This window comes from Haliaeetus albicilla, chromosome 1 (genome assembly GCF_947461875.1).
Source record: "Haliaeetus albicilla chromosome 1, bHalAlb1.1, whole genome shotgun sequence".
Lineage (NCBI taxonomy): Eukaryota > Metazoa > Chordata > Aves > Accipitriformes > Accipitridae > Haliaeetus > Haliaeetus albicilla.
The window spans coordinates 58,636,476-58,649,395 of record NC_091483.1 but is presented as its reverse complement, the minus strand read 5'-3'; the positions used below and the strand labels follow the sequence as shown (position 1 = coordinate 58,649,395).

General features: G+C 46.5%; 1 protein-coding gene across 1 annotated transcript; it reads left to right on the top strand.

Annotated features, from left to right (window-relative positions):
• The first annotated feature begins 443 nt into the window (after positions 1-443).
• UCHL1 (ubiquitin C-terminal hydrolase L1) lies at positions 444-5,631 on the top strand. The gene is made up of 9 exons (XM_069791149.1): positions 444-585; positions 735-746; positions 1,109-1,237; positions 2,361-2,511; positions 3,837-3,922; positions 3,998-4,045; positions 4,418-4,487; positions 4,847-4,905; positions 5,205-5,631. Exons 1-9 carry the CDS (start codon positions 553-555, stop codon positions 5,289-5,291), a joined length of 675 nt encoding a protein of 224 aa, XP_069647250.1. The 5' UTR covers positions 444-552; the 3' UTR covers positions 5,292-5,631.
• Positions 5,632-12,920: the final 7,289 nt, after the last annotated feature.

Here is a 12,920-nt window from a genome sequence, read left to right as displayed (position 1 = left end):
GGAGAAACGCGCTGCCCCCGGTGATGTCTGCCGCCCGGCCCCGCGAGGGGCGAGGGGCAGGGCCGGGCCGGGCCGGGCCGGGCAGGGGGCCGCTGCCGCCACCTCGGCCCCGCCGCTTCTAGCACTTTCTCCACACCGACGTAAGGCGGGCCGGGGTCCTCCCAGCTCCCGCGGAGGAAGGGGGACTCGGAGTCGGGCAGTGCCTCCGGCCCCCCCGCAGCCGCGGCCGGGCCCCCCCCCGCCCTGCGGCTCACAGACACCGACCCCTCCCCGCGACCGCGGGTCTTTCGCTCCGCGGCGCGACCGCCCGCCCGGTCTGACACCGCCGCGCCCCCCGCCGCCGCCCCCCCCCCCCCCCGCACTTTGGTCGTGCCCTGCTCCTCCCTCTCCCCCCGCCGCGGCGCGGAGTGGGCCAGCCCACCCCTATATAAGAGCCGGGTGGGCGGCTCCGCGCTGCAGCGTCGACGGCAGCGGGGGGTTGCGCTTGAGGTGTTGCGGGGGACATCGTCGTGCCTGGGGCGCAGCCTGCCTTCTTCCCGGCTCCCTGCAGCCATGGCCTGGCAACCGATGGAGATCAACCCTGAGGTGCGCGAGGGGCGGCGGCGGGGCCGGGGGCCGCGGGATGGGGATGGGCCGGGGCCGGGGCCGTGGGGGCGGGATGGGGGCATGGGGGCGGGCGGCGGGGCGCCGTCTCTCCCCGGCACTCACCCCTCTCCCCCCGCATTGTCTTCCAGATGCTGAACAAAGTGAGTCCCCGCCGCAGGACCACCGTGGGCGAGCCGGCGCCGCCCCTTCTCCCTCCATCCCTCGCATCCCGCCCTGCCGGGGCCGCGCCGGCTGGAGCGGAGCGGAGCGGTACCGCTGCGCGGGGCGCGGCCGCACCTGCGGAGCGGCGCTGAGGCCGCGCCCTCCCCCGGGGGCGCCCCCTCGAGCGGGTGGTGCCGGCGGCGGCGCCTGGGCGCGGCCGGCAGGTGGCGCCGCGGTGCCGCGCGTTGTGCTGTGTCACTGGGGCGCGGCGGGGGGGTGGGCGGCCGGTCCCCGCCGTGAGGGGCGGGGGGGGGGGGGGGAATGTCGCGGCCGTGTCACCCGCTCGCTGTGCCCCGTGCAGGTGCTGTCCCGCCTGGGGGTGGGTCCCGGGTGGCGCTTCGTGGACGTGCTGGGCTTCGAGGAGGAGGCGCTGGGTGCCGTGCCGGCCCCTGCCTGCGCGCTGCTGCTGCTGTTCCCCCTCACCGAGCAGGTAGGCGGTGGGCGGTGCCCCCGGGGCGGCTGTTGGGTCCCTCCTGGACCGCTCTGCTTCACAGGTCCTCTGGGCTGCAGCCCCGCGGGCCCCAGCTGGATGGGCTGGGTTCAGGCACCCAGCCTGTGGCTGCCCCGGTGCCGTGCGGCTGGTGGTGCCGTCCGTGCGGGGTTTCTGCTGTCCCCCCGGTAGGCCAACCAGGCCGCGCCTGGCCCGCGTGGCCGTGGAGTAAAAAGCAGGCTGTTGTCAGCAGCAATGTCTGTACCCGCTGGCTGCGGTCAGGAACTGTGTCATCTCTCCGAGCATCAGATGGTTGGGAGTGGGTTTGGCTTGCACTGGGGCTGTAGGTGGGTGGTGGGTAGTAAGTGCTGGGTGCTTGGCCGCAGCCTCCAAATAGCCTGAACTAAAATGAACTGAGCAACAAAAAAAAGGTCTCTTATTCCAATATTCTCCTTACACTTTGTGCATCAGACTGAGGAAAAAACATGAGCAGTCTTGAGTGTGAGGAACAGCAATTCTGTTACCATGCTGAATCACTGCATATGGAGAGGCCTAAGTTACTTCTGTATGATTAGTACGTTTAGTCCATTTGATGCTAAGGAAGTAGATGAGGAGATGGACTTTGAAATAAAGTATACTTAACAGGTATTTAAGGAAGGATTACAGCCTTTCAGTAGTGATGGGTTTTGCATTTGTTTATATACTTTTCTCATGGGAAGGGATTCATGAAGGGAAGTAACCTAAAGGCACAAAGGCAAACTATGGCGGAGACATGCTGAGTAGTCTCATTAAATGGACCAAAACAATTGAGAGGGGATGTAAAAGAGCCTATCCATTATATGATTTCCCACCCCAAGCTATTTCCAGTGTACCAAACAGATGGAGAGGCTGAGAACAGTGTCTTTGGATATGACTGAGTCATGCAGGTAGTCCATTAAGTCTTGGACTGCATCCAGTATAGACATATGATGCTTTCCTGGACCTGTGCCACAAAGATGACTTTCTGGGTAAATCTTTGTCCAGTCCTGGTATTGATTCTCCTACACAACTCACTTGTCTAGTAGTTTGCACAATAAGAGGATATCACTGTGGTGAAATACTTAAAACAGTTCCATGTTTACAGCATGAGAACTTCAGGAAACAACAGACTGAGAAAATAAAGGACCAAGAAGTCAGTTCCAAGGTGTATTTCCTGAAGCAGACAGTCAGTAACTCCTGCGGGACAATTGGTCTGATACATGCAGTTGCTAATAATAAAGACAAACTCAAACTTGGTGAGTATAAAAGTGCTTGAATTTCCTTTTTTTTATGACAGGAAGATTGAGTGGGTATGGGTTATTGGAGAGACCTGGGGCTTTCATGCAGGCCAAGTTAAGGCATACTGTACTGCTTCAGTTGGTAAGTGGGTCTTTCAGCTCTTGAAGAGGGGCGTGTGGTTTCACCTACTGCCTGAATCGCAGAAGGTAATGTACTTTGACTCCTGTCTGGTAGCTGCAGAGGTATCATCCTAGTGAATGATGTAAGGGGAAAAGGGGACTGGGTTTGTAATTGGGAAGTACCATGTCCGTAAGTAGCTATTGACATTGTTGTTGATGTCAACTGAAGAGATTAAGTTCTTCATGCCACCTACGTCTAATGTAAACAGACTTGCTTAGTGTAGCCTGTAAATCAGTCTAAAACATGCTTTCTTTTTGCTGGGAAAGTAGAATAGGATGGTAAGAATCTGTAAGTAGGCTTTTCCTGCAGATGTAATAGTTTTGATGGTTCTCTTCCTATAGAAAAGCATATAAAACTGGCTTAGGCAACTGGTGGCTGGGAACTTGTAGGAAATAGGATTACAAGTCCTTGTCAATAAAGGGTTGTCATTGAGTCCAGGAAATAATTTACTATTCAAAGACTAGAGATGTGGAAAAGAAAACTTAATTTCCTTATTCCGAGAGAACTTGAACCCTTTGGGTGGTGTGGGATTCCTCATACAAAGGAAAACACATATAGAAGGCTATGTGAGAGCAGCTTTGCTTTACTCTTCTTGAAAGGATTCTCTGAAATACCACAGTCTTGATGAGTGAAATGGATGATGCATCATGTCTTTCATGTAAGACTAGAATGCAGGGCATGTTAGTACTGCACTACTAATTTATATTCTGGAAAACCAAAGTAAGCCTATCATGAGCAAGCCCTGCATTCATTTGAAGGCAGTGAGGCAACTTAATTTCATCTACCCATATTCTGTTAGTTATACTTGAGTGTCCTTACAGCCGGTACCTTTCTTAAATTTCTTCAAAACAGGACTGAACACCTCTGCCAAATCTGCAAGGGGAGAATCAGAAAAGCTAAGTCCCATTTGAAAGTGAGTTCCAAGACAAGTATCCAGAGTACCCTGAAGCACTTGAAACTCTGGCTGCGTAGATTGTTGTTAATAGCTTCTGGATAAATAGCTTACTTCAAGTGGTAGTTATAAATTATAAGCTGGAGATGGTTCCAGGCTGAATGCAGTGATTCCTAGTTAGTGCAACAAGCATTGATTACTGTGGGTTGCATCTGCACTGTAACTGATGTTTTACCTATACTGAATAAAATCTTTGATCATCTTGTGCAGATGAGGGGTCTGCCCTGAAGAAGTTTCTTGATGAAACAGCTGATCTGTCTCCTGAAGAGAGAGCTAAGCGTTTTGCAAATAATAAGGTATATGAACAACACAAACTGTTGATGGCTCTCAGCACTTAAGGATGTAGTAACCTGTATCTGCTTTCTCTTAAGGCTATACAAGAAGTCCATAATTCAGTTGCACAAGAAGGACAATGTCGGGTAAGATACGAGTGTGTATAATCTTGGGAGAAGGGGTTAATGAAGGTGGTAGAGCAATACAGTCTTTTTGTCTGGCAGATAGCTGCTACAGCTAATGAGGAAAGAGAAATGAGTGACTCATGGGTGAATGCTTGTGCAAGGTTTCTTCTTCAAACATGGATTGAAAACTGGGTTTCAGACCCAGTCTGAAAATGTGACTGTACATTAGGATTCCTGATGCTTGACCTTGTAGAGGTCTTGCAAAGACATCAAGTTTTTAGTCCTTTGCTGTTGCTTTGTTGTTGACATTTCTTCTGTCCTGTAGTCACAAGTAGGGTTTGCAGTACTAGGGTTTCCTCAACCTAACAAATTTATTTAATGGTCTCTCCTAAGGTTGAGGACAACAGTGTGAACTTCCACTTCATCCTGTTTGTCAATGTGGATGGACATCTGTATGAATTGGGTAAGGTCTGAGAACTCCGCAGTTGAACTGGGCCTACATTACACTGTACAGCACTGCTGGGGGCTCAGGCTAGATACTTGGTGCTGGTTAAGCTGTTTGCTGAGGCTCTGAAAGCAATACATAATTTGTACCTTCACTTGAAGATTTTAACTGAAGGCCTAGGCCCTCTTGTAGAGCATGTCATCTCCTGTAGAGCTGAGAATACTTAGTCCCCTTCTCACTCAAGCTATGTATTGACAATTTGTTCTGACCTCCCAAGTATCTTCGTGTGTGTACTTGTTTCTTGGGCCCACTATGCTCAGTTCTGCTAATTCAGAAGTAATATTAAGTACACTGAGTGATAGGACTTTCTTTCACAGATGGGCGTATGCCATTTCCTGTGAATCATGGCACAAGCTCAGATGACTTGCTATTGAAGGTAAGATTTCTCCCTTGCTCCTTGTTTACCTGAAAACAAGGCTTATAAAAGGGTGAGAGGCATGCATTCAGCGTGTAGTGGCTGTACTGACTTGTACAAGTTGGTGCTGCTTATACCATGGAACAAGGTAGTATTGTGCCATAGAGGTAGGTATCTGTTAAGTGTATTTATTAATTGGTGCCACAAGAACTTGTAACTTAGTTGGTGGGTCCCAGAGAGGAGCTGCGAAGACTTGGACTCTACAGCAAGTGTGTTCTGGTAATCTAAACAGCTGTGTTTTTCTTCTTTTTTATTCCAAGGATTCTGCTAAGATCTGCAGACAATTTACAGAACGTGAAAAAGGAGAAGTTCGTTTTTCTGCTGTGGCTTTCTGCAAGTCTGCCTGAGACTCTGAAGAGATGCAAGGAAGGCAGTCTAATAGCACACCAGTAAATGCAGTCTAAACTCCAGTGCTTCAGTACTTGTTAAACACAGCTGTTCTGGTAACTTAAATTGTTTCCACCTTTTGCTATACACAGGAGCAACATCAGCTGAGCTTATGCTAAAGGATGAGCTCAAGTTTTAATGTGAACAGTTTGGACACATCAGATGTCTTTAGACTCTTTTTTCACATGTTAAGTAGAAAATGCTTAACAGGCCTTGTTTAATCTATGTCATGTTAATTGAGCTGTTGGTTGATATTTCCTTGTCCTTAATGAGAATAAAATATTCTGCTGGAAGACTAAATGGACTAAAGTGATCACTGTAACATTCTCCAAAAGGAGTTGTGTGGCATCCTCTGTAAACCTTGTTTTCAAAGGACCCTCAAAGCTCTCCTGTGAGCAAAAAGTTTGTCAGCCTGAGGTTAGCAGGACAATTACTTTTTCTAGTGTCCTGAAGGCCTCCAAGGATAGAGAGATGCACCGCTGTCTGTGTAACATGTTCCAGTGCTGCTTCTGGTAAAGCTTTTCCTAATGTCCAGCCTGAAACTCTTCAATTTGCCACCCTGAATACATTTAGTTTAGTGGGGTAAGCTGTCATAAAGAAACACTCAAATGGCAACTTAAAGCTGTGTGCTCCTAAACATGCTATTTGTATTAATACTAGAAGCAACAGAATACCCACTGAATGGGTTGGTGTTATGTTTCCTTATAGGAGACAGTATTAGAACAGGTTTTTTTTTTCTCCTACCTGTAGCTAAAAAATCTGCTGGCTAATGCTGAACACAGTCCTTAGCTAGCTGGTGTGTGCTTATAAACGTAGGATTTGTGTTAGGAAGGCCTTAGAAGAGGCTATACTACCTCTCCCTTCCAAAATGATCTAAAAAAGAAGCCCATGCTATGTGAATTCTTAATAGCAGGATGAAATTTTGGGTGAGGGGGAAGAAAGATACTTAATATATTTTGCATATTATTGCATATTCCTTGGCCTCAGCTGTGACCTGTGGAAACTATTCTTCCCTGAGTCTAGCTGCTGTTTATCTGCAGCTCCTTGCTGATACCTCAGGTAGCTGTAAAGGGTAAAACACCCTTCAACTCTGGCCTTTCTTCTAATGCAGTGCATCCTAGTCTGTGGCTGCCAGCCATGTTGTATGGTGCTGGGTAACTTAACGTTCTTAGGTGGTTGCTGGTGCTTTGCGTATGCTGCAAACTGTTCCTGGCTTCCAGGCTTTTTTTGCAGGGTAATTCAAAATACAAGCTTTGATTAAAGCAGTGTTTGGTATTGGGCCTTGTTACTGCTCAGATAATTACCTGATAGCTGAAGCTAGGGGGTTGCAACACATTTTAATTCAAATTCTGAGTAGTAAAGCTCAGAGTACTTCAATTCTGAACATCAGTCTCTTTCAGTTTCTGTTAGCAGGGAGGTGAAAGCCACCTGCTCAGAAAAGGTCTGTTACATGTCACTTGCTGGTCTCTCCAGCAATTCTGCCTGTTAGCGGAAGGTGTTGCAGGGTAGAGGAAGGTCTCCTGGGGCATCTCTGCTGCAGCCTCCTGCTTGAGAGCGCAGGCTCAGAGCCATGCCTGCAGCTCAGGCTGCTTAGCAACGAAGCCTGCAAGAGAGGAAATGCATGTGGCATGAGCACGGGAGGATGAAAGGAGCAATAAAAATCAGGTATGGTAGGAGGGGGCACAAGAGAGAGCAGAGCCCAGTGAGCTGTATGCTGTACCTGGGGGAGGCTGCTTTAGTTCTGCAGGGGACCCCTTCATGCCTCTGCAGGCCATTGCCGAGGGTACCTGCCATAACTGTGCCTGTGTACAGTTACACAGGCAGTTGATGCTGAAGCAATGTGAAAGTGCCTTTGAGATACTACTGTATTGTTTTATAGTGATTGCAGCAAGCAAATGTTTCTGGTTTTGTTGGGTTTTTTTTAATCTAGCAATATAAATCTCCCAGTGCTACCAAAGTTTATGTTGTAGTGTTTTCATAAACTTTCACTCTTTTGCTCAAGCTTCTGAGTTAACAATCTATTGAAAAGCAACATTTGAAAAATTTTGGCCTCATGGAAAAACAGGAAAAGGGTTGTGACAGACTTTTCTTATTTTCTCACCTTCTGCTCCCAGGCGCAGCTTCAAAGGATGGAAATAAAGAGAACAACTAGGGAATGCATGTTATCCATCCACTCATGTATAACATCACTAGCAAGGCTGTTTTTCCCTGCTAAAATTACCACAGGGGCCTGGCAAACAGCTGGGCTTTACATCAAAACAGCCTAGGTAGAAAGAGGAAGGTAAGTTGCTGGGGATGGTGAAGATCTCAGGTGTTGGGACAGAGTTGCTTTGGATGAAGGAGGTCTCAAACAATAGGTGATGATTTGTAAGCTGGATAGATGGAAGGTTTTGCGATGCTAACAGTGCAGATGTTGCAGCTGTGTTAACTGCATTCAGAAGAAAAGTCATGATACATGGTAGTGTGTATGTGCCAAGTCAAAACCATATAGAATAAGCCATAAATAGAAAACATGAAAGATGTTCTAAAGCCGTATCAGGTGTGTATAATCTCAAAATAAATGCTTTTTATGCATATTTCCTGGTTAGTTTTACCTACTTGCAAGTTATTAATTTTAATCTTTGCCCATTGTTTCACACTTCAGCAGTAGTGTTTGGACCAAGAGGTGTAAACGTCTGTAGGCTTTTTTTGAGTGCTATGTATCAAAACACATTGGTTTTTTGTAGAAGATGCTCTCTGATAATTTAATATTTTCTGTTGGTCACATCCTATCTGAAGTGAGGCTCATTTTGTTTCTTGTCTGTCCTTGTTTTCTCCTCTTTGTGTTTTTTATCTTAAATCTGTAGTTCCATATGGAGCTGTTACCTTTCCGTGATTTTCTGTGCATCCTCCTTAATTAAAATAGCTCTTTTGACCCGATTCATTTCTCATCTAAAACCCTATGTGTTTTTCCTGAATTTACCCCTGAATTTTCACTATGACAATTACTGAGAGGGGCAGGAGATTGTGAAGCCTGTTTTGTGTTTTATGCCCACTCTGAAAGAAACCTGTGACTGGCTGTTGCCACTGCCACCCTTCCAGATATGTGAGGAGTCTGTTGAGCAAATTATTTAATTTGAATTAACAGGTTCCTGTATTTTTGTGCAGCCTTCCAGAGGTGGACTTTTAACAGTTAATATATAGAACTATCCTTGGAAATATTTGAGAAATATTTAAGAATCTCAGACAGGATTTCAAGCGTACCTCTTTAGACCTGCACATTGCTGATTTAGAACCGTATCCAGGGTTGACTGCACACAATCTAACACTTAATCGAGTTTTCTTCTCTACTGTGTTAAACTGTATTTAATGTGTTCTATAGGTGGCAGCATTGGGAAACTTTTAGCAACAAGTCTGATTCAGGAGCCACCAATGGAAAAACAGATCCAGGTGTGATTTTATTCAACCGCCTATGTAATGTGAAGTCCACAGGTAGTCCTACTGCTTTCAGTGGAACCATTCACATGTTTAGGCACACTTCTGATTTCAGAACCAAATATCCAATCCTTAATTTAGTCAAAAGTTAACTTGGGCATGATGTAACATCCAAAGCCTCTTATGCATTTCAGTAGCCTTTGGCTAGGTCCATAGCTTATTTGCAGCTGATACAGCCTCACACCTCCTCTTTGTCCAGTATACACCGCTATACAATACATGCACTACTATTTCCATGCTAAATAGGATTGTGGGGGAGTAAGGAAAGAAAGTGGGAATAACTCCAGCAGCATCCAGCTTTTGATGCACAGACCAGTTTATCAATCTGTAAATGTTTAAGATGGAGATGTAGTTACCTGAAAAAGGGAACTAGACATACTAGTGTCTTCTGCCTTTGATGGCAGAAGGGAGGCAAAGGCACCAGGGAGCTCTAGGGGCAAGTCCCACCAGCCAGTGTGCTGGGCGTAGGGAGAAAACAAGAGACTGGCAATAAACCTCGTAGTCACAGACTCCCTCTCCTGGTGCTGCTGACAGCCAAGAAGAGGCTGAGGACAGGACTACAGCTCAGTGAGACTGTGGACCAAATGGGAGCAAACAAGAACCGGGAAAAATGCAGCCAGAAGCTGAGTGACAGCATTAAAATTCCTTTGTGACCGAAGGAATTAAAATATCACTTGTGTTTTGTCATTTTTAAATTCTTGCAGAGGGTGATACTAAATTACAGGGAGTGGTTGACATTCCAAATGCTTCAAACCCAAGGGACCTCAATAGATGAGACAGTGGGGCTAGAACAACCTCACAGAGTTCAACACGGCGAGGTGCAGAGCTTGGCCTGTCTCTGTACAGGCTGGGATGCAATGGGCTGAGTTGCAGCCCTGCTCAACAGGCCCTGGGGACTATGGCAGGTACCAAATTGAATAGAAGCCCATGTCTTGGGTGCTCTGCTCATGAGTAAGGCAAATAGCATACTATGCTGGGAGTGGTAGTGGGAGGAGCAAGGCCAGCAGATGGAGGGAAGTTACTATCCACCTCTACTTGGCACTGGTGAGGCTGCACCTGGAATAGCATGTTCAGTCCAAGGAGGACATGGAGGAATCTGGAGAGGGTCAAGCAGAAGGCTACTGAGGCAGCCAGAGGCATGGAGCATGTGGCCTACAAGGAGCGGTTGGTGGCACTGGGCGTGTATAGTCTGGCACGGAAGAGACTAAGGGAGGTTCTAATTGTAGCCTACAACTACTTCAAGGGCAGTTACAAAGATGACAAAGCCAATTTTTTTCTTGGTAGTAGGAGATGCTATATCAAAGGGCGGTAACCACAAATTGCAGCTTGGAAGGTTCAGTTCGGGACATTGGGAAACTAGAAGAGTACTTCTTCACTGGGAAGATAGTACAGTGTGGGAACAAGTCATCAGAGAAATGGGGGCATCTCCATCCTTGGAAGTTTGCAACGGATTTAACAACCAGCTCTTGTTAGACCGCCCCAGATTACCTGTTAAGAGTATGAAAAATGGGAACAGCGATCAGTGTTGCTCCAGCCTTGGGAACTGAGTGCTGTGCTCCTTGGCGAGGAGCTAGTCGTGAGCCTCCTCTCTGTGCCCTGCGTGGGGGAGCCGTTCCCTGCAGGAAGAGCTGGAGGCTGGTGCTGCTGACTGCTGCTTTTCTGCTCTGGCTGGAGTGGAAGGACAAGAACAACTGCAGGAACAGCAGCCGATGTATCTAGGAGGAGGTGCAGGTTTTGTCACTGAAGGGAGGGTTGTCTCTTCACAGAGAGTTGGGGAAAGCAGAGGCTGGGGAAGATTTGAGGGAGTTCTGTGGTCAATGAATCAAACAGAAGTATGGGGAGTCCTCCCTGAGGATGTGTGTAACATCCCTAAGGGTGACTGAGAACTCTACTGGGAATGAGGTGCAGGAAAAAGAACAGAGAATGATAGGGAAAATGGGAGAAGGAGAGAATTCCTGCGCATTTTTCAATTGTCATCTTTCTAGCAGTACCATGAACAACGTAAGACGGTTTAATGAAGTTTCCCAACCCCTTAAAGGATTGCTGTGCATCAGAAATACAGTTCTAGATGAAGCCCAATGCACAAGTAATGAGCTATGTAGAACTGATTTGAAAATTCCTTATGTACTTTTTGCTTAGATGAGTTTCAGATGTGGTTAGCTGATATTGCAATGCCTGCAGCAAGATATAAGAAGTGAGGAGATCTGCATGACATTGGAGGAACAAGACTGGGCAAAGGTATTTCAGTGGGTTTAGCATTTCAAGCAGAGTACCATAAAAAACAAGTCAGTCAATTTCATTGCTTAAGAGCACTTAATACTATACTGAGAGGTATTATTACTTACAGCACTGTAGCCAGAACTGAATTGCATTTTCTTTTCAAGTCTTTATACATGTGTACGTTAACATCTTACCAGAACAGCTTCCACTCTTAATGTCTGGAGACTGGGAGAAACGCAGTTTTACTATCCCCACTTTGCAAGTAAGGAACCAAGACATAGATTCAGTGATTTGCCTAAGGTGATGCTTGAAATTGACGGCAGAGTTGGAATTAAAACTAACTTTATAACTACATGTGGGGTTTTTTTTGCAGGCAGAGTTTTATATTTACTCTGCTTTGGCTTCGGGCCTGAGTTAATATATTCTACCTCTTAGCATGGCTTATTAGCTAAAGCTCAGTGTTAGGCTAACCTCAACTTGATTGACTTGGAGAACAGTCAAGTGAACTCATGTCTGTCTGCAAAAGCGGGTCTGTATTGACATATAGTCCCCTGAGTCCCCTTCTAATGCCTGAAGATATTTTTCCAGTAGACTTCTATTGCATCACCATTCATGAAATACTACTTTCTCCCTCCTTTTCCACTTCCCATCCCACAAAAATGTTTAGCAACACTGGGAAGTAGAGGAGTATGCACAAATCTAAATTGAAGATGATTACAGAAAAAAGACTGGTTGCAGTATTCAGGCTTCCTGACATACAGAAGAGTCAGGTAGCAAAGTTGTGGCCGCGTTCTTGGTGGTTTTGTGGAATGGTTTGGAGAAGTGTGGATGAAAGAACAAGATTGTTCAGAAAATAATGTCATTATTTGGCTACCTTGATACTTCCTCTGGCTTTACCAACCGTTCTTTCACCTTTCACTGAACAATGGACCTGAAAGTCAAGTTGTGTCAATAAACAACATATTTGTCAAGATCAATTCTTACTGAACAAAGAGAGAGAAGGGGTTGGATACTGGGTGGTTAATTTTTCCCTACTTCAGAAAGCAGCTATTAGAGGTTTCTGATGCAGCCCAATGCTATATACGGAGGTGGATGTGATCTCCCTTAAATATGAGACACAGTCTGGGACTTGGTTTTCAATTTTCATGACCCTCTGACAAGAAGTCATAAAGTAAGCCCTGCTGCCTTTTGGGAAATGATCGGCACAAGCAGCAGTGATGACAAACTTTCCTGTAAAACATCATCCACATCTTTTATAAATTGTGGCAAAATCCTCTATTTGGTTTGAGTCAGGCTGATGCATGTTCATGGCCCTGGATCGGCCTACAAATGTTTAGGAAAGTTGTTGCTCTTTGGGAAAGTGCAGTGTTTCAGGGCAATGAGAAACTGCTGTTTAAGCAGCCGAGGATCTTGCACAACATGTTTTACAAAAGTTGGTTCATTTCTACCGCCCTGTGTGCTGCAGCTGCTGCAGGGATACATGTCAGTCAGATGACGGACTTTAATCCTTTGCTTAGCTGCAGTTTGGATGTGTATAGCTCTCGGCTGCCACTCCCGAGGCTTGTAATAGAAGAGAGTCCCAGGAGAGCCTGCGACTGCTGCCTGTGTTTTCTGCAGGGAATATGCTTGCTATGTTGAAAACCGAGAACCACACACTCATTGACAGACTGAAAAAACATGCGAAGAAATTAGCTTAAAATCTCTTTGATTTTCAAAACTTGAGGTATTTCTTTCACCAGCAGCAAACAATATGCAGGTGGGTTTTTTTTTTATCCTATAGGCTTAGCTGGCACTTTTGAAAGGAGAATCCACAAGTGCACTCAGACCCCTGTAAGGTGCCATCAAAAGGGCAGAAATAATGCTTCTCAAAAAATTGAAACATTAGCTCCACAGCA